Source organism: Suricata suricatta, chromosome 7 (assembly GCF_006229205.1).
Source record: "Suricata suricatta isolate VVHF042 chromosome 7, meerkat_22Aug2017_6uvM2_HiC, whole genome shotgun sequence".
In the NCBI taxonomy this organism is placed as follows: Eukaryota; Metazoa; Chordata; class Mammalia; order Carnivora; family Herpestidae; genus Suricata; species Suricata suricatta.
The window spans coordinates 83,040,580-83,067,885 of record NC_043706.1 but is presented as its reverse complement, the minus strand read 5'-3'; the positions used below and the strand labels follow the sequence as shown (position 1 = coordinate 83,067,885).

At 37.2% G+C, this 27,306-nt stretch overlaps 2 protein-coding genes across 5 annotated transcripts in view; both read right to left on the bottom strand.

Moving 5' to 3' along the window:
• The window catches only part of FHL5 (four and a half LIM domains 5), a 39,565-nt gene extending 35,410 nt beyond the window's left edge, over positions 1-4,155 (bottom strand). Inside the window, exons 1-2 of one of the 2 annotated variants that reach the window (XM_029944778.1) lie at positions 3,992-4,155; positions 3,372-3,392 (exon numbers count right to left, since the gene is read on the bottom strand). The gene's annotated coding sequence lies outside the window, so the exon portion shown is untranslated. The remainder of the gene's footprint in view (positions 1-3,371; positions 3,393-3,991) is intronic. The other variant, XM_029944777.1, reaches the window with a different exon arrangement.
• A 5,398-nt stretch (positions 4,156-9,553) lies between these two features.
• The window catches only part of UFL1 (UFM1 specific ligase 1), a 31,982-nt gene continuing 14,229 nt past the window's right edge, over positions 9,554-27,306 (bottom strand). The window contains exons 9-20 of one of the 3 annotated variants that reach the window (XM_029944809.1): positions 26,677-26,852; positions 25,303-25,482; positions 23,021-23,141; positions 20,963-21,070; positions 20,625-20,741; positions 16,810-16,927; positions 15,055-15,221; positions 14,844-14,974; positions 13,269-13,349; positions 12,899-12,984; positions 12,187-12,367; positions 9,554-11,552 (exon numbers count right to left, since the gene is read on the bottom strand). In XM_029944809.1, coding sequence (XP_029800669.1) covers positions 11,334-11,552; positions 12,187-12,367; positions 12,899-12,984; positions 13,269-13,349; positions 14,844-14,974; positions 15,055-15,221; positions 16,810-16,927; positions 20,625-20,741; positions 20,963-21,070; positions 23,021-23,141; positions 25,303-25,482; positions 26,677-26,852 — 1,685 coding nt within the window. In that variant the 3' untranslated portion in view covers positions 9,554-11,333. The remainder of the gene's footprint in view (positions 11,553-12,186; positions 12,368-12,898; positions 12,985-13,268; positions 13,350-14,843; positions 14,975-15,054; positions 15,222-16,809; positions 16,928-20,624; positions 20,742-20,962; positions 21,071-23,020; positions 23,142-25,302; positions 25,483-26,676; positions 26,853-27,306) is intronic. The other 2 variants (XM_029944810.1, XM_029944811.1) reach the window with 2 other exon arrangements.

Sequence of the window (27,306 nt, the reverse complement as noted above, 5' to 3'; positions counted from 1 at the left end):
GCAGTAGCAGAGGGCAATTCTGGAGGCAGAGAGACCAGTGAAAGGGCTACTGTTTAGCAAGTAAAAGAAGATGGCAGCCTGAAATCGGGTGGTGGCAGTAACAAAGGAGAGGCATAGGTGAATGCACAGGGCAGCATTGCCAGAACTTAGAGATTCTTTGGGTATTTGTATTGAGGGAGGGAAGGAGTTAGTTACCTCAAGTTTCTGGCTTGAGCAACTGGTTTCCTCATGGTGTCATTTACCATATAAGGGAATACCTGAGGGAAATAAGGTGGGGAGTAAGAAATGATAATTTACTTTTAGATTAAATGATGAGATTTGAGAAGACTTTGGGGCAGCCAAGTAGAGTTGTCTAGCCAGGGCCAAAGAAATCCATGGAAACCACATATAAATGGCAGGGAAACCATATAAATTGCTTGGGCAAAGGGTCTTTGTGCAAATCCTGGTTTGTCCCTGTTCTCCGTTCCTCCTCTGCCATTTAATTCACTGGGGTCCAAGCCTACTCCGGGCAGCTTTGCATTCAGCAGACACTTAAACATACAGGTCTACGGCTCAGAAAAGAGATCTCAGCTAGAGACACAGATTTTGGTTTCAGAAGCCTATACAACAGATGATAACTGAAGCAGTGAGATTGCCCAGAAAGAGAAAAGGAGTCCAGGATCCAGGGGAGAAGAGGAGAAATCGGCAAAGCAGACCAAAAAGAGTGGTCCTCGTGGGAGCGAAGTAAGAGTTTGATATCATGGAAGACCTGGGTAAAGAGTGTCTCAAAGTGGGGAAAATGGAGAATAGGGTAAAGGTGATTCTTGACACTGAATAGATAACAAGAATTGTCTGCTGGATTTAGCAATACACTGGTGATTGATAACTTCCGCGAGAGCAGGGAAAAGCTGATGAAGACTAAAGCCAGATTACAATAGACTGAGAAGTGGGGCTCAGGAAGCAGAGATTAATAGAGTGTAGACAAACTTTTGAGAGATAGATCTATGAAGCTGAGGAAGAGGGGAACTGAAGGAGCTCAGAAATGAAGGCGAAGCATTTTAAGACGGGAAATTTGAGCATGTTTGAGTGCCGATAAAAGGAGCCCATAGAGAAAGGAAGAGTAAACACTGTGATCCCTGAAAGGGTAATGGGCACTTGTATAGATCTTCCTTTTGGGTTCCAATCTACCAGTAGGTAAGTATGGAGATACAGGAGGATGGCCAGAGAAACAGAAAGACTCCTCTGCAGTCATCTGTTCTACATTCTCAGGTCTTTAGAAGGTTAATTCTACCAGCATTCCATCCCAAGCCTTCCTCTCCACAAAAGAAACTGTCTGCTCCTTGAAAACTCCACATTTTGCCCAGGACAAGTATGGCCATGCATTAACTAACCAACTGCTTTAAAATTTAACCTTTAAACTTGGGGCACCTGGGTGGCTCAGTCAAGCTGAGCATCTGATTCTTGATTTCAGTCCAGGTCATGATCCCAGAGTCATGGGATCAAGCCCTGTATTGGGCTCCATGCTGAGTGTGGAGTCTGCTTGGGATTCTCCCTCCCTTTTTCTCTCTCCCTCCCTCTCTGTTCCTCCCCCACTTGCATGGGCTATCTCTCTCTCTCTCTCTCAAGAAAAGAAATTAATCCTTACACTAAAATCCTTGCCTTAGCCTTACCTGCTCAAGTTGATCATATCCAGGGTACCAAAAGATAACCAATAAAAATGATGATGATCAGAGAGGAAAAAGACACTTACAAGAACATGGAAATACAAGTTTGTTTAATCGTCATCAGACTCAGAACTTTCCATGTGAACCCAAGTATTTGGTTTTTAATTCTAAAGCAATCATGTTTCCTAGATTGAAAACATAAAAAACAAATGAAAGCATTCCCAACATGTTCTAGATGAACATTTATTTTCAATATTGTAGTCAAAAGTTCCTAGACTTGCCTAAGAAACCCAAATTAATCCGCCTTTATTCAAAATGTTGTTGGCAAGTATAATAAAAATCAGGTACCTGTCAGTGAGGCGATATGACATTAAAACACAAATCTGCTGCACTTGTTTAGAATTGGCAACTAATGGTAACATGTGGAAATTGAGTAAGTGCAGAAAAGAGACATCAGAGTTTACCTTCCCCATCAAACAATTTGGATTATGCCTATTGGCATATATCATAACAAATATGTTAAGAAATACCTTGTATGATACATGTTTGCAATATTTGTGTTAAATATTAATCCATAGGCTTTGCTGATGAAAATGCTGGAGTTTTTACATGACGATATTGTGAATGTGAAATGACAGCTGAAACGTGAGGATTTTCTTACATTTTATTTATAAGAATTACACATTTTATTCATGATTCTTTTCCATTTCCACATGTTTGAAACCTAAACTAACAGCTTAGTTTTCAAATGGCTGACAGACACCAAAGAGGATCTGACTAAACTAGTGAGGGACAAAGTGTAAACACATATGGAATGTATACTTTTGCTTAAATAATGCTGGGTTTTTTTTTTCAAGAAGCAATGCTTTAGATTCCTGTAATAGTCTATATATTTGTGTAGGCTAGACATACAGACATTTCTTTTCAATCTCAGAAAACCTAACATTAGGAATGATCTTGGGGCACTTGGGTGGCTCAGTCAGTTAAACATCCCACTTCAGCTCAGATCATGATTTCGTGGTTCATGGGTTCAAACCCCACATTCGGCTCTGTGTTGACAGCTCAGAGGCTGGAACCTGTTTCAGATTCTGTGACTCCCTCTCTCTCTGCTCCTCTCCCACTGTGTTCTTTCTCTCAAAAATGAATAAATGTTAAAAAGATTTTTAAAAAAAGAATGGTCTATAAACCCGCTTCTGGAGCAAGCAAGCTGATTTTTCTCGAAAATACCAGGAATCTCACTAATTCACTTCACATCTGTAAATGACTTAAAATGTGCTCCAGATATATAAACCCAGCCATAAAATAACCACAGTGATAAAATTAGTCATTCAAATAAACTAAGCCAAAGAAATCCCCAGAATCCTGCCACCTTTATTTTTGTTGTTGTTTGGTTTTATGGCAATGAAGCAGTAACTTGTATAAAAGCCATTTTCACAACTCAGGAGACAACTCCGAAGAGTTATCTGGCCACTATGTGGCCCCCTCACACATATTATTGAAGTAAGAAATCTGAAAAGCTCAGCTTATAAAATTTAATAACTGTTGGCTCAACTGGCTTTTAAAAGTTTCTACAAAACTTCAAGATATACACTTACGTGCCAAGTAAAAGTGTTCTCATAAGTGGTTACTAGAAAGTTCGTAAGAATCGTTCATACTTAAAGGAAAAATGAACGCCAAAATACCACATAAAACCCACAAAAGAAACATGGAAAAGAAAACAAAACTTACTTTTTCTTAAGCTGCTTCTTCCTGTGATTTAGAGTAGGAAAGGAGAATATATGATGATTTTTTTTCCTCCAACACATCCAAATGTCAACTCCAAAAGAAACAGAACCACTAGAGCTATCTGAAGTTCCCTCCTATTGTAGCTTTTTCAACTTTGTAGAAGAAAATAGGAGGGTGAGTGGGTTTTCTCCAAGTCTTGTGATGTGCACATAGCTGACTCCTACTGGGCTGAAAGAGCACTCCTTGTCAATTTTTACTTAAAATTGTGAGTAACAAATTCTCTGCAGGATATCCTTAAAGGGAAATTCTGCCAAAATTAGTATTTGAAATCTCTGGATAAGCTCCAAAATTTTAAAGTACAACGTGTATATACAGACATCTCACATACACACTCAAGAAATTCCCACTGCCTAGGCTCAATTAAGGGCATATTTAAATTTTTAAAAATCTCCAAAAGGATGATGTGTTTTCCTTTTCCATGATTAATCTATTTTTTGTTTGTTTTACTTATTTTTTTTTGTTTTCTGGTGACTATCTGAGCCTATCTCTTAGGTTAGACATGACTGCACTACAGAGCTTTTCTGTTGAACTATCTGGAAAGAGATGAAGCCCCATGTTCTTACCTGCAGAATTCTCGGTAGCATGAGAGATAAACCCTGGGTTTTTGGTCTCTATCACTGTCTTCTTGGGAAATTTGGGAACTTCGAGCCTTGGATTTGACTAGAATAACTCCAGGTAGCTACCTGCCTCCTGCACCTGCACTGTGGACTTACCTTCCCTGTTTCCTGCTGCTTATTGCGCTATGAGCTGGCAGCAATTGTTACGTCATGGTCATGGCTGTATGACTTCACGTAAACAGAGACTCATCTAGTCTTTTGAAGTCCTCAGTTCAAAAAGGAAAAGTGGATAGAGATTTTGAGAGTTGGATCTGAAACTATGTTTGAATATTAAAGTAATCCAGAACAGGAATTCTCAGTGGATCAGTTTGATCCATAAAGCAAGATAGAATTTTGCACCTAGAATTTGTCATTTGAAGCTGTTTCTTCTCTTTATAAGGTGGGGTGAGAGAACAAATGTTGTCTCCTAACTGCATTTATTCCCAGACAGAAACTGTCCTTATTCTAAGTGCTAAAGAAGTTATAAGTTAATATTGTCTGAGATTGAACTCAGGTATATACAATTAAAAAAAAACGAGTTAGGAAAATGCAAAGCCATTTCAACTGTGTGCATTGCTATTCACCTGACTTTGATGATTTAAGATATGAAAATTAGGGGCACCTGGGTTAAGTGTGTGACTCTTGATTTCAGCTCAGGTCATGATCTCATGGTTTGTGAGATTTGAACCCCGGGTCAGGTTCTGCACTGACAGAGAGGAGCTTGCTTGAATTTCTCTCTCCCTCTCTCTCTTCCCCTTCCCTGCTCATGCTCTCTCCATCTCTCTCAAAATAAATAAACTTACAAAATAGATATGAAAAGGAAAACATGGTGAATATTGATTCAGTGAAAGGACACAAGTACATTCAACTAGTGATAGATTTTAATCCTCACGACACTACTGCTAGTCAGGCATTATTTTTATCCTTTTTAGGTGAGGGAGTCTTAGAGATAAAATTGCATATGTTTCCCCCTAATAATGGAGTCAACACCCTCATTGTTCACACCCATGCTTCCTGAGAGGGTAGTCTGTGTTCACTGATACAGCTTCTGACCTCCTGCTTCATCCTCAGATGGTTGCAATCTGCCTTCCACTTGAAGCACTCCACCAAAACAAATCTTCAAGTTCATAAAAAGGTCTTAATTAGCACTCCAAAGGGCACCGTCTTTAACCTTACTTGAAATTTCCCATCTCTGGCCATGTCTGTTTCTTTTTTGAAATTTACTTTCATTCAATTTGGTTTTACTAAGTTACATTCTCCCAATGTCCTTGCTCTTAGCACCCTCAGCCTCCTCTCCCTCATTTCAGCCTTCTTGAGAGCTATGGAAATTTATCGATTATATGACTCCCAAACCTGTATTCTCGATTGTTATCACTCTCTAAGCTTCCAGACCTCTACCCTGTTGTCTTTTGACCGTCTTCGTCTATGGGTCCCCAAGCACCTCAAACTGAATAGTCCCCTATAAATCTCCTCATCTTCTCCTCACTTCAAACCCACTAGTCTGCTGGGTTTCTTCTCTGAGGGTATGGGCACGATCACCCAAGCCATCGTCTTAGACTGTCTACCCTTATTCTCCACCATCCCCATCAGTCATCACCATTCCCAACTTCCGCTGGTTCTACTGTGTTAGCTCTCCTGCAAATTTTTCAACCTCCCTGCACTCTGGTTCTCAAGTTTCTCACTTGGATTACTCGATCAGTCATAGAATGAATGCGAGCTGCCTTAGTCTGGTCCCCTTCTATAATTTCTCTACATCCCCATAAAACAGTATTTTAAAATATCAGTTTATCAAATTAGAAAATACATGCTTCGAGGGCACCTGGGTGGCTTAGTCTGTTGACCATCCAACTTCAGTTCAGGTAATGATCTCACAGTTCGTGGGTTCAAGCCCCACATCGGGTTCTGTACTGACAGCTCAGAGCCTGGAGCCTGCTTCAGATTCTGTCTGTCTGTCTGTCTCTCTCCCTCTCTGCCCCTTCCCTGCTTGTGCTTTGTCTCTTTCTGTCTCTCAAAAAATAAATAAATGTTAAAAAATTAAAAGAAAATACATGCTTTTTGTAGAAAACCTGGAATAAGAATTGGAAAAATAAAATCTAAAATGACTTGCAGTCAAAGAGATAGCCACGAGCCAAATCTTGGCCCAAATCTCTTTAGAATATTAGACTAGGAAACTACACAAGGACATATTTATATAAATGTCTTTATACAATGTTTATATAGTATATTTAATTACAAGACCACATTGTATAGAATTCTGTACCATTTTTTTTAAAACCTAATATACTGTGAATGATTTTCCAAATCAAATATCTTTAAAGTGTTTATGAATAAAGGCTGCAATATAATGAAACACATGAAATATATTGTGTACTAGTACTCCCTCTTTTCTTTCTCTCTCTTGCTCTCTGATTTGTTTTCTTAAACACCAAAACTTACCCTAGTGTTTATAATGTATGAGTCACAAGGACTCAGATTTTGGTGAGAAAGGGGGAAGGAGAAAAATATAGAAGTCACTTTAAGTTCATTTGTATTTATTAGATACTATTTAAAGAACTGTATTTTCTATACTTACCATGTGTCATACCTTCAAGCAATTGCCTGATCTGTAAATCTGCGCAGTAGAGTTAAGTTAAAGCTACGTTAGGTGAGTAGACAGGCTCAGTAAGAAACCAATTTGATCAAGTGCTTTTTCTTCTTCACATTGAATGACAAGAAAGATATGAGAAACCCCGTAGGACATTTGTCTTAGCTTGACTAGTCAGATACAGGGTTTTTCTTGGCCGACTAGCATCTGAGTAAGCAAGAGTATTTCTGAGCCACGAAGACTGCCTCCTTTCTGTGCAACACAGGCTGTCCATCCTCCTCTTCAGCTAGAGGCTGGGGAAAAAGTCTTGTACACATCAAGTTCACTTTTCAGACAGGAGAGACATTGATTTCTGCAAATAATAGTAATTTAAAAGGATTTTGATGTGGTCTCAAACTGCCTTTCAGAATGGGTGGTCTTTCTAAAATACAAATCTAATTGCCTTATTTTCCTGGTTAACCTTGTAGAACTCCCTGTTTTCAGGATAATGGCTAAACTTTTTCTCTGAGTGTACACATAACGTAGTTCATGATCTCCCTCCGGTCTCTCCAAGCTTTGGCTTACAATGCTTCCCCAGACCATTTTTCCCATGTTTCATACTTCGGGTTTCCCAAATGTCTCATTATTTTGTATTAGTACTTCCAGATCTCCTCTTCTCTCCTGGAAATGCCTGATTTCACTAGACTTGTCCTACTTTTCTTTCAGGACCCAGGAGGTCATCTCCAGCCTGTTCAGTTCCCCTCCCTGCTGTGCAAGACAGTTGGATTTTCATTTCTTCCCCCATAGCATCCTCTGCTTGTTGATTTTTGCCATCTCCTGGAAATCAAGGCGTATTTTAACATGATACTTTTATTCAACTAACTTCTATTCAACTAACATCTTTTAAAAAAACATTTGTTTAAATTCAAGTTGGTTAACGTACAGTGCAGTATTGGTTTCAGGAGTAGAACCTAGTGTGTCCAACAAGTACCCTTCTTAATGCCTAGCACCCATTTTGCCCATCCTTTCCCCCTTCTAGCAACTTTATTTTCTGTATTTAATAGTCTCTTATGGTTTGCTTCCCTCTGTTTTTATCTTTTCTCCCCCCCCCATGTTCATCTGTCGTTTCTTAAATTCCACATGAGTGAAATCATCTATTTGTCACATCTTTCTCTGAATGCTCAGTGATCAAAAAGAAGGAAATGTTGCATTTGCAACAATGTGGGTGGAGCTAGAGTGTAGTCAAAGTGTATATTTAATATCTACTTTTGTATTCCTAGTTTTTCGCAGTCATATAGGATCCAGATTATTGAGCCCAGGATTGAAAGTCACCATGTCTCCCCTTTCTTCCATCACACCACAACATATTTTAGATGGTTTGGAACAAACTTTTCCCAAGTTCTACTTAATTTTTTGTTTAATATGCTCTTCAAGGTAGAGCAACTTGTGTGAATCTGTAGGCCATTTAAAGGCCACTTTAATGTGGTCCTAGATTTCTGTGGAAAATGTGCATTCCAGAGTTTATGTATGTTTTTCTTTCATCTCCCGAATATACTGGGGTAAAGGCTTCATTGGTATTAGTCAGAGAAAGCAAACCTTCCATTGTCTCCAAGCTCTACCTAACTAACATGTTAATTCTTGGTAGGAAAAAAGTCCCTTTTGGCCTGGGTCAAGTAGCATTTCTGGGGAAGGAATGAACTGTTTGTTCTCAATCTATAGGCTGTGTTTATGAAGTTTTGGTGTGGTAGTGGGGTGGTCCGGAGCCAATGGCCAGTAAAGAATTCTTGAAGCCATCTTTGGTGAAAAAGTGATTTATTAAAGCACAGGGCAGGACTCCTGGGCAGGAAAAGCTGCATGGGGTCATGACTCATGCATGGGTAACTCACTTATACCCTCAGGTTGGGAGAGGGTCAGGGATAGAGTTTGTCTCTAAGGAATTTTGTGAGCAAGGTTTCCAGGACCTTGAGGGGCTAGCTGTTGCTAGGGAAATGCCAGTTATTACCATTTAATAAAACTTCAGTCCTGAGACCCTTTAGATTATACTGAAGGGCCTTAAGCTTGGAGTATGTAAGATTGCCAGCAGGTATTTTGGGGCAGTTGAGATAAAGGAAGTAAACTTACAGGATCCTTGAGGCTGGGATAATGTTAAACTAAGATTCTCTTTTGCTCCTAGCAAAAGTGTCAAGCTGAGCTCCTAGGGGGAGGTCACTCTGCCTGTTTCAAGGACTTGTCAAAGGGCCGTAGGCAATAGGGAAATTTGCATTAGGCTCCCACATTACCATGGCAAACACTTAAACTCTTTTCCTTTGTTCTCTGAGTAGCCAGAAGTGTCCAAGGAATGTCAGACAAATTCCACTGGAGTGGGTGGGGGCCGGGCCAGCTGGTATTTGCCAGTCAGCTTGCCCCCTAGCTCCTCTTCACAAACCATCACTGTTGTACTCTGACCTCATCTGTGGTGCTTTAAGGTCTGACTAAAATACATTCCCTAAAAAGTTCAAGATGGTTCTATATTCAGATTAAGCGATTTATACCTTTATTATTCTGATTTCATATTAAATCTTTTCTGAAAATTCACTGATTTTTATGAGATAGGCCACTGTTCACTGAATCATTCTGATGGTCAGAAGTGGGTTTCCCTTGACTTTTTAGAAACACATGTCTGTGTTTCTCATCATCCAGATAACTCTAGTGTATCTGCAGTAGTAGGAAGCGGTAGGGAAGCGCAGAGCTGCACGTTTGCTGCCACGTAGCTGACTGAAAATGATTTACTCAGGGAGATGGTTCATAAACGGCACGCTTTGAAGGAATGAGACACTGGGCACTACTGAACTATTTTTGTGTAAGAAAATATAACATCTTTAAAAAATATTCAGAAAAAGAATTTTAAAATGTAAATACATTACATATAACATATGTATCAATTAATCCTAGTAGTAGTTAAAATAATGGAAGCCCCACAGGACCACAAAATTTAACAGAAATAGGCAACTTTATTTTTAGGAACATTCTTAGATCTGCCCATCAAGATCATAGTAGATAACCATTTAAGAATTTTTATTTTATCAGTGAAATTAGATTTTTACATACAAAATCAGCTAAACCATTTTATTCTCAAAAACAATAAAAACTGTTCTTATTTACTGTGAAAAATACCATTTTGATAAAGGAGAAAAACTTAACGTGATCAAGACAGAATCATTTTCTTTTTGCTTGGTTGTCTCTCCCATTTTTATTCTTACAAATTAAGGTCCGAATGATTTTATTTGCTTCACTGTCTATGACCTAGTTTGACACAAATGTGGATTACTTTGGTATCTGCGGAAACATGAATGCTAAGTTCTTAAAGACTGAATAAGACCTTAAGTTTGGTGTTTAATAGTTTGAAAGCTGAATAAACAAAACTAATTAGAATTTTTGGTCACAGAGGATTTGTCCTTTTTCTTCCTTTGCCCCTATGAAAATACATTAATAGAAAATTATCAGTGGAAAAACATTTTTAAATTTAGGTTACATTCCTTCAGCTTTAATAATAATGCTTAGTTAGCAATTTTATCAATTTCTTTCCCTCAGTATTAAAACTTTTTCTGAATTGGAGTAGAGGTAGATGGATATTTGTATTCAAACATCTTGAAACACAAAGTTTTAAATGCCATATAAGGAATTATATAAAATAGTACTCTTTTAATATTTGAGATTTAACTTACTATTATATTCAAAATAAGTTTCTTTTTGATAATAATAAATTGTTGCTTAAGACTCATTTGCTAGAAATTATTACTCCAAGGAGCTATTTTAATTACTTTTACTATTCATAGTCTTTAGAAAATAAGAATACCTATTTTCTTATATGGATTTCCATTTTTGGAAAAAAAAGTTTCAGTAACTTCAATGCACTTATAGATCCTCCTACAACAAAGTATTAGGTGCCAGAGTGACTGCTGATATAAAAAAATAACACTTAGAAATGCAAATTGTGTTAAAGAAATACTTGTATTATATTTTTAGTTTTTCTAACGTGATTTACATCTATTAAGAAGTAATTTTTATTTTTTCTCTCACTCTTGTTAGCGTTGTTTTAGAAGAGAACAGACCGCAGCAACATATGGGCCCCACTGGTGTTTTTTCTGCACCTGTAATGTCATCCCTGAAACCGTCAACCACATAAAAGTTCACTCCTGTGGGGGCACTGGAAGGCCCTCTATCAGCCGGAAATAAAAAGCAGGGGCTCAGTAATAAAAAATTTTTTGCAAATTTCTGTATTTTAGGCTTGAAGCATTATCTATTAATTTTAAAATACACGATTTTTATTGTTGCCACAAAGGTTTTTTTTCCTTTTTAAAAAACCATGGCCACATTTTGAGTTTTCACCTAATATATGTATCAATATAATAATGTCACTTGAAATCTAACAACACAATGAATGAGTCCTTTTCTAGATGAAAGATAGCAGAACATTTATTCTTCATTCAGTCTCTGAAAAGAAAATAAAACTGAAATGGTAATTTTTAGAATTATAATGTGAAAAAGAAATCTTCCATGGTTGAACCCAATTTACAAAAATTCACATTTTTATAAGATTTACATTGAATACAACACTACTGTTTAGACTGAATTGAGAGGGGTGTGTGTAGGGGGGCATTACCGGGAGGAACTGAGGATTGTGAAGTGAATACTTTTCAGTAACCACTCACCTTATTAAACTTTGGGGAAAAACGTTTACTATATGACAAAAGTAAATTAAGATCATTACTCTTCTGTCATAGATGATTTCCTGGATTTGAGAACAAGGTCTTTAATAGATGAAGAAAGTTCTTGAAGCTCTTTACGAGTAGTATTGGCGATATCTTCTTGCTCTTTGTCTAATTCATCACTCAGGGGATCATCTCCCTGGCCAGTCTTCTTATTTTGACTGACTAAATGTTTTACGACTAAACCTTGATACTTTACCAAAAGAGTATGCTGCTCCTGTGAAGAGAGAAAGGAGAAGAAAAGTTAAGAAGCATTGAATTAATTTTCTATGGAACAAGCATGATTTGTTCAACACACACCTTTACAAATTACTGGCCATGTACATAGAAAGTTGAATCCAGCAAGCTCCTTGCTGGCAAGTTGACAGATTAGGGGTGATAAAACATGAATACAGATCATTTTAATGGAAACCGACTTTGTTAGGGTCTATCACTAGGGGTTAAGTCAAAGTAATATGGAAGTTCAAAGAAGCTAAAATACTTTTAGCTGAGAAGTTTCTCAGAAGAATCTGTGCAGGGAAGACTTTTTGAAGGACTTTTGGTCCTTGAAAAACAGGTTAAATTTGCATATGCTGAAATGGAAGACTAGAGATTACTATATCTCTTTTGAAAGCTTAAATTTCCAAATTCAGGTTTTTTTTTTTTTAACTACATATCCTGTAGGATCCCCAAAGATTCTTGAGCGAGGCTGAGGTTTTAAAATCAATCTTGTATCACTGTTCCCATTCTTGAATGGGAAATCATATTAACATGTTTTGTGTCTTAATGTTCACGATGATTCACATGTATCCATTCAAAATCTTCAGAATCTAAAAGCTTGAGAAGTTTCGAGTGCATTGACAATGTAATACCTCCGGAATCCTACTGTTGAGAAAAGCGATGATCTGTGGAACACATCTTCCAGGTGCATGGAGCATGCTGTGAGTTGAGAACTGAAATAGAAGGACTGACGTGAGGTGCAGAATAAGAGCAGGGTCTTCTGTGACTTTGAGCTGTTCAGCCAGTGCTTGTCGATGTTGGAACAGTATCTGCCTAAACAAAAATAAAATCACAGAAACACATTTTCATATTTTACTAAGCTCTCACCAATTTCAGTTGTTCCCCTCTGTGTTCATTTTTAAGCTTCTTTAGTTTAATTATCCAGCTCCATAAGCATATTAAGGGAAATTTTAAATAGGAAATATAGACACACTTGACCCTAAATAGTGTGGATAAGCTAATATGCTAAGAAATGATAGAGAAAACTATATAGCAGGGATACTCAACGTATACTTTTTATTTTGGGTTGTTGGGGACCAGAGTGCACTAATGCAAGTAACTTTTCTGTAAGAAAGGTCTCAAAACTAACACACAGTTCCCAGGCTTGATCCACTGTGGGGTTAGGGAACTTTGCTACCCCATCAAAATGGGTCAGAGAGGGACACCTATGTATTGAACATGCTTGAAGGTATGCAGCCATTTGGATGCCACAGTTCTCTGTGTGAGGTCCAGATAGTCACCAACGTCAGGCACAAAATATCACACATCTAAGAATCTGTTAATAATGTAGATTAATGTTGTTACCTTTCCCTTTTTTTGTCTCCCCTTTTCACCATAATGTCACAAGCCTCTGCTGCAGAATCCAGACAGGAAAGAAAGTCTTCTATGCTCTGAAAAGGTATTTAATGCCATAGTTTACTTTTATTAACAGCTTGCCTAACGAAATATCGTCATTTAATACTGTTCTACAACTTTACACCCTAAATACAATTTTATAAAGGTCATTTTTTGTTAAACATGACATTGTGATTTAGGACTAAAGAGGATAAAATGTCCCCAGCCTATTCTCCTCCTTCACCTCCCAGAGATTTAGTTTACAATTATTCCAATAAAAATCTACTCAAAGGTCACAAATTCTAGCCCCATTGTCTAAACAGAATCAAACTTTACTTACCTTTTCATTCAGAGAGCTATGCAGTTTTGTGAGAGCTACTTTGGTTTCTTCTGATAATTTACTTAAAATTTTTTTTCTTACCTATAAGGGGAAAAAAATTCTTTTGGAATTGTGACTTTGACACGTGGTGGATATAAGATAAAATAAGACAAAACAGAGTCTATTTGTTACTGTAATAGAATACTGAATAGAATTTATCTGTTTTTGAGTTTTAGTTCTCAAACCAAGAATAAAAATATGCCCAAAGCATTCTAATGTCTGAAAGCAAGCCAACAGCCAGCCAGCCAATGAGGCTAGATATAGCCCTGCTCCTCCCTTCTGGCCCAGCAACATAAGAGGAAGATGGGGTGGGGAGTAGCGGGGGGAAGGAGGGAGAGAGAACTTCACCTTGTGGGGAAAAAAGAATTTGGGGCAAGAGGATACTCCCTCTCTTTTTAACTGGGGTAGGAAGAGTGTTTTTCCCTACTGCCAAGTGAAAGGGATCCCACTCTTGAATAAAGTTTATGAATGCCTATAAACTAGAGAACGTGCTCTATGGATGGACAGTTGTTATACTATTTGGTGTGTGGCCTTTCAGCACCCCTGCCCACACAGATGTGTCTCAAGAAATTTGGTGACATTCTTGACCAGTCTGATGGCCCTACCTAGTGTGAGATTTCTGGTGGAGGCCTACTGGAATGGCTTGGCCAGCAGGCCCTGAATGTTACAGCGAGTCTTGGAAGACCAGAGCAACCTACTGACTCCCCCTCACACGGCACACCAAATCCTTCAGTAGCCACCGAAGGGCACAAGACAGGACCCTATGAATATCCCATAGGAGAGGCTGGTACAGAGGCAGGATACATCAACTGTCCAGGCATTTGGAGATTCACTGTCAAGGTAAAGGAAGGAGGGGGACAGTACTTTGCTGGATAGGAGGGAGAAATAGCTGTATCTCTGGAAGTTTAGGGGGTGATCCTTGCTATGAGAGGGAGTCACACGCTAAAAACATCCCCAAAACAACCTACACCATCTATGTGGCAAAGGCGCTTTTGCCCTTCATTTTTCCTAAATCTCAAACGTTAAGTGGATTTATAAAGGCAGAGAAGAAGTAGAGGAGGAGAATTAGGGACAGATCACACTTTTCCTTCTCTAGGCAACTGGGGGTCAATGCTCTACCTTACATTTCAAGAAGGGAAGAAATTAACTTTGAATTTAGTTTGAGATTAGAATTTTAACAAATAAAACTGCAATTTATTTAAATATTGATAAGAGAGGTGCTACTAAATGAATATGACTGCGGAGTTATGGAATCAGGCCAGAGCACTGTTAAGGGATTTGCAACTCAGCAGGAAAAAGGGATGTGACACCATAATAATTAGGAAAAAAATAACAGTGTTGATTCTTAAGTAATTAACCATCATTATTTTGAACAGACCGGTTACATTATCAATTTAAACTAAAAGTCTGATGGATGTTTTCCCTAAAACCCCTTTCCTATACTTTCCTTTAGACTGTTTCTGATGTGAGAAAATAGAGCATGCTTTTAGTTCAAAACAAAACACATCAAGAAGGGCAAGCAAATGACTATCGTACTTCATTTGTAATGGTTGCAGGATCATCTACCGCCATCATTAAGTCCGAAGCTAAGAAGTTGAAAATGAGGTTAGTGATATCAGTACACACTGTCTTCAGCAAATGCTTCGTAAGAGTAGCTTGCGTATCATCTGGAAAATAAAGGTGTCCTATTAAAATGAATTTCCAAGAACAATTATGAGAATCAATGAAAAAACAGTGCTAAGTATACCTGTAAAGAACTTCACCCCTTTTTCAAAGAGCCGAATATTATTATATAGGTTTGAAACCTCTTCTTGCAAGTCCTTGATGGTGCGCTTCCGACCAGTTCCAGAGGCAGAAGAAGTTGAAGACATGAACACTGAACGTACCACCTCGAGGTAAGTTTTATTAAGAGGCCTGTGCACAAGATAAATATATTTAATTATTAAAAGTACTGGATTTATGCATATAATAAATTTTGCTTCTATGAAAATAGGCCTTAAGAGAAGACCTCGGTATTTTTTAAACAAACAAGATTAATTTGGAGACTGGTTCACAAGAATTTGTTATTTAAGCCCAGGACCTATCACTTACATGCATTACTTTTCTCAGTCGTAAAGTACTCAAAGTTCTTACACTAAAGACAGAATAGCAGTAACAGAAGCTTCATTTCAAATTCAATTCAAAGTAGTTTTAAAAGCTAATCTGGAGAATAGACTATAAATCTGTTCCCCATCCTTGGGAATAACAAATTCTCAATTTCTAAAGTACTATAAAAGATAACATATTAAAAACTTTATGCTCAACAACTCAAAATAGTTTATTTTTTTAATTTTTATTAAAATTTTTTTTAATGTTTATTTTTGAGAGAGACAGAGTATGAGCAGGAGAGGGGCAGAGAGAGAGGGAGACATAGAATCTGAAATAGGCTCCAGGCTCTGAGTTGTCAGCACAGAGCCTGACACGGGGTTCAAACTCACAAATTGTGAGATTGTGACCTGAGCCGAAGCTGGACACTTAACTGACTGAATCACTTAGGTGCCCCAGAATAGATTACTTTAAAAAAATTTTTTATGTTTATTTATTATTGAGACAGAAAGAAACAGAGCATGAGTGAGGGGGGGGGAGGGAGACAGAATCCGAAGCAGGCTCTAGGCTCTGAGCTGTCAGCACAGAGCCCAATGTGGGGCCCAAACCCACAAACCATAAGATCATGCATGACCTGAGCCAAAGTCAGACACTTAACCAACTGAGCCACCCAGGTGCCCCAGAATAGATTATTTTAAAAAGTAATGGAAAATGTTTAGAAGTAACTATTCCATCTCTTTACATATGAAAAATATGATGATGTTATATATTCATGTACAAAAAATATTCAGTGAACTGAAAAATATCTCACTACAAAAGCTATATTCTAAATTCAGTGTTAGGTTCACTGGGCTCCTGGACCGCGTTCATAGCTTACACACTGGAACTAACTTGAGGGAGAATCACATTAGTTAGTAATGGTCAAGTTATACACAATTTCTTTCACTTCTGTAAAATAAATTTAGCTTGGTTCAATTACAAGCCAGTGTCGTCCAAATTTATTCTCTTTGAAGGCAGCTTGTTACTTTATTTCTCCCTACAAGTGCACTGTTTATTGTCAAATCCAGATAGAAAGTGGTCTTTTCTTTCTTTTAGATGTGACTTTTCACGCTATGTTAGAGAGCAGCAGCCGGCTATTATGTTGGTGTTTTTCTCCCAACCAGGACTATACCATCAGTTACTGAGGAGGCCTCCACACTCTCGCCTTTTATTTCCTATATTGCCTTGCTCAAAGCACTTATATGTTTGTTGAATTGAACAGCCTTTATAGGCAAACAAAATCTGCAATTTAGTGGCTAGATTAAATTCTAAGCTTTGAAAAGACCTAAAATATATGTTTTCTATGATCTTCGTAATAATTTTATTTAAGAGCTCTGAATTTCTATCATAAAACAAAAAAAATTTATTTTACACTTACTTTATTAAGTACTCAGCAAGTTCAGAAATAAACTCCTCAGGGGCATCTTGTACGTGTTTTCTTAAAAAATCTTCAATCTCATCCTGAAACATAAAAGTGATCTCTGGCTTCTTCTTTCCTATAGTAGAAATGAACAATGGGAAAACCAAGAAGAGCATAAACCAACCTGAAAGCAAATAAGGTTCATCAACATATTTAATAAGACGGTAATTCATTCACTGCCTACCACAAAGACTCTGAGATTGCCAATGTCAAATAGCAATAATCAGTGAGAATAATTAAAAAAATAAGATATATAGTGGCATTTCTTTTGAGTAATAATTTTCTAACTTCATTTCATGACTGTTTTCTGAGTTAATAAGAAAATAATAACGATCTTTTCTCACCAATCTAACTTGGATGATGTAAATAGCTGTAAATCAAGGGGAAAAAAAATCTCCTAAGAAAAGATAACTTCTTGGGGCGCCTGGGTGACTCGGTCGGTTGGGCATCCAACTTCAGCTCAGGTCCTGATCTCACAGTTTGTGGGTGCGAGCCCCGGATCAGACTCTGTGCTGACAGCTCGGAGCCTAAAGCCTGCTTCTGATTCTGTGTCCCCCCCACACCTTCCCGCTCTCTGCCCCTCCTCTATCTCTCAAAAATAAATAAATGTTAAAAAAGATTTAGGAAAAGATAACTTCTCTGTTGAACAATGTATGATGAGCAGCACTTCTGTCTTTAGAAAAATGAATAGTTACTAAAAGTCAAATTATCCTTGTAAGTTACATAAGATCTTCAGTAAAAGTCTTTATAATCATGTGAACTACAACTCCAGTAGAATTAAGCTAAAGATTATTTTAGGGAAAAGCACTGATGAAAAAAATCCTCATAATTTTACACTCATAATTTATTTTTCTTCTTACAAAAATAATTCTATACCAAGGAAAATTTGTATGCAGCTAATGTAATGGAAATAATTGTTAACTGTGGAAATGGCATGCCTACTCCCGACTTAGATAAGTACAGGTTGCAGACAAAGAAAGCTAACAATATTTCCATTATTAATTGTAAAGATATAAAAGTATTTCCAGCTAAATTTGCATATTTTAAAACCTTCTTAGAAATAAAAAAATAAATTAATAAAATAGAAAATAGCTCAAAAATCAATCTTCACTATGCATTAAGATCTAAGTAGTTGGTTGACACAGTTTTATATAGACACATAAGAAGAGATAGACTATCCTTTTTGAGATCTGCTATCCATTCCTGATCTTCCACATCAAACAGTTTCTTCTTTCTATGTTGGCTTCCAGCATGCATGTTACAAGTTATTAAATTATACTTCTATCTAGTAATCTTCACACTGAGTTGATGCTGTATTTTAGCTGAGAACCTGATTATATCCCCCATTTCAGAGATTATAACACAACCCCTTTTCAAAAGCACTGAAATTATATTTTTTAGGTAAAATGGTTTTACTACCTTTATAGCGCCTCTCTACAACCTACGCACAAAAGAAGTAACACATGCTTCATTTAATAATTACTTAAGGCTACAGATACTAGAGAAATATTTTATTAAATGTCCCTTCTCTCCCACCCCTAGTACATCTGGGGAATAGAGAAATTCCTTTATCAATGAAAAATTAAAACCCATGTAGGTCAATCTTAATACTACTTAAAATAAGAACAGGGCTAATAGTTTCTATGAAGATAGGTTTTTAAAAATGTTTTAATAATGTTTATTTATGGGGTGCCTGAGTGGCTCAGTTGGTTAAGTGTCCGACTTCGGCTCAAGGCATGATCTCATGGTCCGTGGGTTCGAGCCCCGCATTGGGCTCTCTGCTGACAGCTCAGAGCCTGGAGCCTGCTTCAGGTTCTGTGTCTCCCTCTCTCTCTCTCTTCCCCTCCCCTGCTCATTCTCTGTTTCTCTCTTTCAAAATGAAAAATAAAGACATTAAAAAAATTTTTAAATGTCTATTTATATCAGAGAGAGAGTGTGAGTGCAAGGTGGGGAGGGGCAGAGAGAGATGGAAACAGAATCTGAAGCAGGCTCCAGGCTCTGAGCTGTGAGTACAGAGCATGACACAGGGCTTGAACCCACAAGCCATGAGATCATGACCTGAGCTGAAGTCGGATGCTTAACTGATGGAACCACCCAGGTGCCCCTCTATGAAGACAGTTAGTTAATATTGTTTTATGCATGTTGAGAACAGTAGCTATTTTTACCTATTTTAGCATATTTTAAAAATAGATCTTAAGCAAATATGTTATCACTAGTAGTAGCACACAACTAATAGCGGAAGCCATGTCAACTGATTTCTATGCCTTCTGGTTCCAGCCCATACAAAATGAGCTCTGTTTAAGAAAAAATATAAAAATTTCAAATTATCATCATTTCAAATTTTTTTCTTCTACTGGGGAAAAGGAAGAGGAAGATATTATAGTTGCATTAAGTAAATTTATTTAAAACACAAACAGAAGAATTATAACTTTACTTAGAAAAACTAACTTGTCTCTTGCTAACTTAACAATACTGCACAATAACAAGTCTTGGAAAAGGAAGCTGCATATAGTTAATTCTTCTCCTTAAATAGAAGCAAGCAATCAGTTACGTGTTACCATAAAACTTAAATATGCATAAAATTAGTGTTTCCTACTTGAATATGTAGAAATCTACTTTTTATAAAATATTATATAGACACATATAACGCAAGGCAGTGGGAAGCCATAAAAATGACTATGCAAGCCAAAGCTGTGCAAGGTGTTCGTAATAAAGAATGGGAAAATCTGATTGTTCTGTGACCTTTTAAAAATGTTTGAGAAAACATTAAAAGTTCTTACTGCTAGTTATGAATATAAAGGAAATGAAAAAGAGAACTAGTAATTTAGCATACTGTAATTTAGTTCATCAAAAACTCTGAGCATGAAGGTGTTTTATTATCAAACTTAATCAAATTTATCAAAAATAATCTGAACAGTGCTTGCTTCTTCTCATCCTGTGACTTATAATCCAGAGCAAGCATCTTTTCCATGCCTTGGCAAGTTGTCATACTCTTTTTCTTAAACTCTGGTTCTGCTTACAGCATTTTATCCTTTGCCCTTTCCATGTTGTGAAATCCCTCTGAGATTTCCTTTACTAGGAGGTTTTCTGCCAACCTCAGCTCCTCTAAAACATTTTCATCCTTTCTGTCACGACCACTCTCCCCATTTACATCAGGAAATGCGCCTCTACCGAGCTCATCAGGCTGCATACTTGGTCTCTTGAACAGGGCACTACCAATGTTCCCACAGTCAGCTACTTCTTCCCTAACAATTTATTCCTGATTCATAGTGTATTTCCGGTGTTATCACTTTTCATTTTTTGTTGCATTTTCATCTTTGTTGGCTGATTCCCTTGATTATCCATTTTGTAGAATGTCATATGGATTCATCACTGGAAGACAAGGAGGCAACACAACTGTGTGGTGTGTTGTCTGCGCACAGAGTGAAGAAGAGAGGCATAGGGATTCATCGCTGACAAACTGAAATCAGTGATGTGACTGTCATAGCTCATGATGCTATGTGCTGTGTAATTTATGTGCTGATCTGTGGACTGAGGAGCCAGAAGCAAAGTTCATACTTCTGCAATTACTCACAGCTAATACACGCTGGTAACTAAAATACGAACCGTGTTGTTGGAGGGGGCTGGTGTCATCAACCAAACTGTGGTAACTGAAATTCTGTCCATGGAAACTGTGCAAAGTGAGGACTTCCTGTATAAGCATATACACCAAACAGCACGCATCATAAGAAAATGTTAAAAGCATGCACAAAGAGTAAAATAAAGCTACATACCAGTGTGAGAGGACTCATCATCACTGTCTTCTTCTTTTCTTCCTTTCTTCTTGATTTTTTTAATTTTGTACTCTCTGGCGTTGCCACCACCTCCTCCTCTCACACTTCCACTGCCCTCTGGTGGAAGAGGATACTCTTTAGTCGTACCTAACTAAATTACCATTTTTAGAAAACAATGACACTATATTGTCATATTTAACTTTATAGCAGAACAAGAAAAGCCAAGTAATTAACTTTTAGATGCTACTTAAGGTGGAGCTTCTTTATTATGAAATTTTATAATTCAGCCGATAAACAATAAAGTACAAAATCTCTTGATTTTGAGCAACTCAGCTTACCTGCTCTAAATACAGTCTCTTCCTCAGTCTCTTCTTCCTTCTCCAAAGACACCTCTTTTCTATAGCTTTGCTGGCTTTTTCTTGACCAAACCCATTCCTTTACGTCTTCTACCTTCCCCAAAAGAAATGTGCCCTCATTGGCTCATCTCTGTTACCACAGCTTCATTAATATGTCCATTATGGTATTTCACAAATTTAATTACCCTTGGTTTTGTCTTCTTGGTTGAGAGATTATTACCCATGTTTATAGGAGGCATCCTGAGCCTTTCACCATGCAAGGAGATAGTGAACTCCTTGAGAACAGGGAGCAAGTCTCAGTAATGTCTGTATCCTTGGGGTAAAAGCAATGCTTGACACAGTAACAGGTGCTTGATAAATGCTGACCATGAGTATTACATTGGGTAAGCGGAAAAACAGAGTTCTCAATCACCTACTGGCTAAATATAGACCAAAAAAACACAAATTATGAGACAAATCAAAACACTGTAAATAAAAGTAATCTTACTGAGGTATTTATCTGCCATTACATATTTACACTTAAAGTATGTATTCAACAAAATAGAATACTTCTCTAATAATGGTAGTGAAATACTGAAAAATATTGAAAATGTTTCTTCATAAAAGATTCATTTTTCAATAAAGTAAAATGACATATAAACTAGAGATCTTTATCTAAATCCTAAGTAGAATTCCTTTAAATTTCATCATGTCTTCTAATTGTAAGTTCTATTATTTTCCCTTGCTTTTAGGATAGAAAAATACAATTTTCAAAACACAGGTCTAAGGTGAATATGCTTTTTATACTTGGTAATAAATTTCTTACTAGGGAAGACTTTTATATTTGACATTGTTCCACGCACTATACCTAAGCTACTACAACATGATGCTACTCTCATGAAGATCAGAGTACTCTGAATTTTTAGAAGGGAACAAAGCAGACTAGCTATTCTGACATAAGGACAACTAACTGATTAAAGCAAATTTATAAGTATATCTTCAAATAAAATGATAATATATGTATGGCTGTGATACTACTATGATTTATTGGAGTAATTTATTGTATAGTTTCCCCAGAAGAATACAGAGAAATTTCAAAGTATCAAATTGAAAGAGTTTGTGGAAAAATTTTTTTTAAGAGGAAAGAAACAATCTCAAAGAAATAGGAGTGAATTCCCACAACAAATAAAAACTGAAGTTTTTATAACATATCTTCAAGAGCTTGAAAGGAATATAGATGAATACAAATTATTTATATATTTAATAAGCACTCATGGTATTTATTAATGAAACATGTTGAAAATCTAATTTCTTTAACCTTGATATAGTGCTAATAAAATTGTTCTTACTATAAAAGGTATGGAAAATACATGTGCTACCTGTAATAATTTCCACTGACTTTTAATTTAAAAAAAAAGAAAGAAATATCATCTCCTTGGGAAATTCATTCATTTGATAAATATTTCCAGAGCATGTAAAATACACCAGCAGTGTTCTACGGACCAGGGAAACAACAATGTATGAGATGGACAAGGCTTCCAAACAATAAAATGCATGACAGTGATAAAAGTGATGCAAAAAAGCCGGGAGATAACATGATGGAGTGGCTCTGTCTACTATCCCGGGTGGTGAGGGAGGCCTCTCTGAGGAAATGACATTGGAAGTGGAGTTCTGAACGACAAGCAGAAATCAGTTCCCTGAAGTTCGGGAGAGAACACTCAGGTGGGAGGAAGAGCCAGTGGGAACCACAAACTTGCCGAACTTAATATTCAAGAGAAAACGCTACCGGGCTGGAGCGTAAAGGGTGAGCGGGTGAAGAGAGGAAGACGGCCAGGCCATGAGATTAACTTAGTTCTCACAAAATAAAAAAGAGTAAGGAATTACTAATATTTGCATTTTCATAATCAAAATGTAATTCATTAGCAAAATATTTGGTTAATATTAGCAGTTAAAGGTAGATCAACCAAATAAAAGGGCTTTCAAAGGGCCTAATAAATGCAGAGCTCACTGAAACACATAAAAACCATCTTTGAATCTTCCTAATTAATAATAATTTATTACCTGTTGCTTTTCTCCTTCGTTCATCTTTTTTATCTTTTTTACTAGCATTCACGTTTTCTAAAATAGAGACTTGTTTCAGATCTTCTTCAGTGATTAAATGAACAGGATTATTTTTCATTTCCTGAAATAAAACATGCTTTTCTTGGTAAGCAAAAATATATGGCATTACCAAAAACATAAAATAAGTTATTTATATACTCAATTATTATTACTCATCCTGATTATTCTTGTTTGATTTCATGGCTAAGAAGAACTACAGCTTTCTGTCCAACAGCTGCTACTTAGAGGTGGTCCCTCCTGTGCCAAATAGTCTCTTCCCTTGCAGTTCTTGGCTTTTTTTTTCTTTTTAAATGTTTTTATTTATTTTTGATACAGAGAGAGCATGAGAGGGGGAGGGGCAGAGAGAAAAGGAGACACAGAACCGGAAGCAGGCTCCAGGCTCTGAGCTAGCTGGCAGCACAGAGCCCGACGCGGGGCTTGAACCCACGGACGTGAGATCTGACCTGAGTCGAAGTTGGAGGCTTAACCGACTGAGCCACCCAGGCACCCCAGTTCCTGGCTTTTTGAATCTGTCATCTGCTAATGAGAAATCCCATCTGATGATGGAAGAAGTGATCTCATAACATCAGATGCAATTTGGCTTTGGCTTTTTTTTTTTTTAACCACTGCTTAATAGGGTGATCCTTGCTCTTTACCTAAGTTTACTAGAAAGATTAACAAAATCTCTACTTCCAACCTAACATGATGAGCATGTATGAGTTGCACACTTAGTCATTTAAACTATTTTTTCCTCTGGACTCATTCTTTATTTCTGCTTTTTAAAAATTTATGAGGGGGTGCCTGGGTGGCTCAGTCGGTTAAGCCTCCGACTTCAGCTCAGGTCATGAACTTGTGGTTCATGAGTCTGAGTCCCACATTGGGCTCTGTGCTGACAGCTCAGAGCCTTGCTTTAGATCCTGTGTCTCCCTCTCTCTCTGTTCCTTCCCTGCTTGCACTCTGTCTCTAGTCTCTCTCAAAAATAAGTAAACTTAAAAAAATTTTTTAAATTAAAAAAAAGAAAAATTTACATTCAGAATAATGAACTATTACCAAGCTCAGACCCTGTTTTTTCATCATGGGACAGGGCTCTAAATTTGTAGTGACAAAAGTACATTTTCATGTGAAAATGGTGTTTCCCTTTTGGTTTCCGAAAGAAAAATATTTATGATATTGACAGTTCAAACAACAGAGTCACCTTTTTTTCCTGTAGTTATTTTTGTAGTTGGAGGGAAGAGCAGAAAGAAAAACTGATGACCATGTTTTTATTTTACTAAAAGATCACAAATAATAACGTAGCCATTCAGCAGCTGGTAGCTAATATGGACCAGACATTTTGTATATATCTCTCTTTTATTTACATTTATCTTTAAGAAAGGAGCCATAATCATCCTTTCTTTGAAGATGGGGAAACGGGAGGTCTCTTTGTCCAAAGTCAAACAGAGAGTAAACGAGTTGAGGTTGGAACTGGGGTTTACTGTTGTCAATCCTATGTACTTTTACTCCTTAATGCTGCTTATTAGCAGGCAAGCCATAGCAAATTCTCTTTCTCTCTTTTTAAAATTATTAAAGAGCTTAAAAGGAATATAGAGGAATACAAATTATTTACTTATTTAATAAGCACTCATGAGTTTATTAACAGTCGAAGATAAATGGGCTTCTTCTACCTGTCTGTGAGCAGGCTTTGTAAGTCGATAGTGTTGCTAACTAGACACATGACCTGAATATTCGTTAAAGGTGACCTGGCAGGACCTCTGCTTCTAAACACTGTGACAGCACTTGCTCTGAGGAACCAATCAATTCTGATAGCAGCAGTTTCTTTCCTCAGTAAGATACCCCATTTGTGCATCCAAAATAGGTAAAATAAGGCTCTGCTAGATTTAGTAAATATATAGTGTAGAGATTGATGGATATACTGCATATGTGTGCATTTATCAACAGACAACATTTTTGTGGATTTTAACATTGGCTTGATACCCCTTAGGTGACCTAATTGTGAGGTGTATGATTTAGATGATTTCAATTTATAAAATCAGCTCCCTAGGTTCTAACATACATGTCCTGATGGGAATGAAGAAGGGGAAGACAAACCAAGGAGAGGAGATAGAAAGGACTGCTACATTAAAGGGATATGAACAGTGTTCATTCCTGGGTATAACCTGCTTACCCCAGTTTTCAAAAGCTCTCCGAGGAGTCTAATGTGAAAGTACTGTTAAGATTAGTTGGGGAAAGGAAATCTGGCATACCTTTTCAGCTTTTTGGTGCATCAGTTCACTGAACAGTTCTGTGCAGTTATTTATGAATTTTTCACTGACTACAACAGTGTCGCTAAAGACTACAGCTGAAGCCTGCTTGCTGAATGCCCTCATCACCTGTTGAAGCAACATTGCAGCATCTTCAACTGATAAAGAACTAGGCAACAGAGGCTAGAATGAGAAACACAATGAAAACAAGCATAAACACAGTATCAGACAGATAAACCATTTGTTACATGTATGCTCTCCTTAGGTGAGCTCATTAAGCCCAGGGGCCTGCAGAACCGTCTCTATGCGGATAGCCTCCCAAATTATATTTCTGCTTTCATCATCCCTCTGAGCTCTGGAGTTCTACATCCTATGACTTCCCTAACCTCTCTCCTCGTATGTCTAATAGGCATCTCAAATCTCACAGATCCAGAACAACGCTGATTGTAGCTGCCTACCCTCGGACCCCCAGCTCGCTATGTGGGAGGCATATCCTTTCTCCATCGTTTCCCCCTTTCAACTGATGGTACTGTTCTCCACTCAGGTAATCGGCCCCAACCTTCACGTCACACTCAGTTCCTCTCATAAACCCACAAACAATCCACCATCAAGTCCTGAGAGCTTTACCTCCAAACCGATTTCTTCTTAGCTCTTTGGCTATATAAAATGATAATTTTCATTAACTATCTCCCCCTAGGAAACTTGTCTGGACACCACATTCACAGCAAGTAAAATGGATTCTGGCACATAAATGGTACTTAATAAAATCTGCTGAATGAATAAATGAACACTTGTATCTGGAATCTCTGGAAACTTGTATATTCAAAACAAGTAATTTTCTGCTTTATTAAAGAGAATCTGGGCACTGACGAGCAAATAATGGATTGGCCTCTTATTTCTTTTGCTTCAGTCACACTTATCTTTTGGCATAATAAAGGTAGGTCAATACTGAAAACTGAAGTTAAACAGTACTAGGGCTAAAGCAGCTCATTAATATATTAGCAGAGGTTAATGAATGGATAAAGGATACAACAAATGCTACATTAATGCCTGATGCCAGCATAAGGCTGTGAGAAATCTCATCAATTTCTCTATATGGCAAGACTGATATGAGTGTTATATGATCTTGTTTGTTTTGAGATTCATGGAATTCTGGATGTTGTCTATCCATATATAAAAGGTCATTCTATCTCAAAAGCTATGAAGTCTTTAAGCATGCTTGAGATAGTGTTTCTATAACAATGATTGCTACAATTTGGCTATAAAGCCAAGATTACCTTTATGTATCCTAATACTTAAAATGGCCACATACTAGTGAATATCAGTTGTCCTTGGTTAAAAAAAAATAACAAGAAAAAGAAAAAAGATAAAGCATACGGCAATATCAACCCATGTTCCAGAGCTGATGGCTTCCTCTACTGACGCTTCCACCTGATCCACAAGTCCTTGACCAACACAAGCTGCTTTCAAAAACAAGAGTTGTGTAGTCTTGTATCTTTTCTTTATGTAGCTCATAGCATCTGGGATTCCAAGTCTGGACAAAGCATCAAATTCTAGATATAAATCACAAATCGAATTAGAAAAGAATACATTGGAATAGAACTGTTGATCATTGACACCTTTTAGAAATCTTAGAAAAAATTAAGTTCTACCAAAACCTATTCTTTGTGAATAGAATAAAGCATAGAAGTGCAACACAGCCTATTCCCTGGTTAGGCCACCTTCCCAAACGTTTATTACTGATCATATTCATAGAACAACTAACTCAAATGCGTCCTCCATCCCAGCCAGGTCACCCCCTCTCCAATCGAGGCGTCAAAGGAACACATGAGAACTACAGAGCAATAAAGTAGAAACGGGGCTTAAGAGGAATGTAATAATTTGAGTGAAGAAACAAAAACTGCAATTTATTTTGCTTGTTACACTTAACTAAAGAAATCAGACAACTTAGAGATAGTAATTCTTTAGCCTAAACTAGTAAGAGACTTAGCATGTAAAACAAAAGAA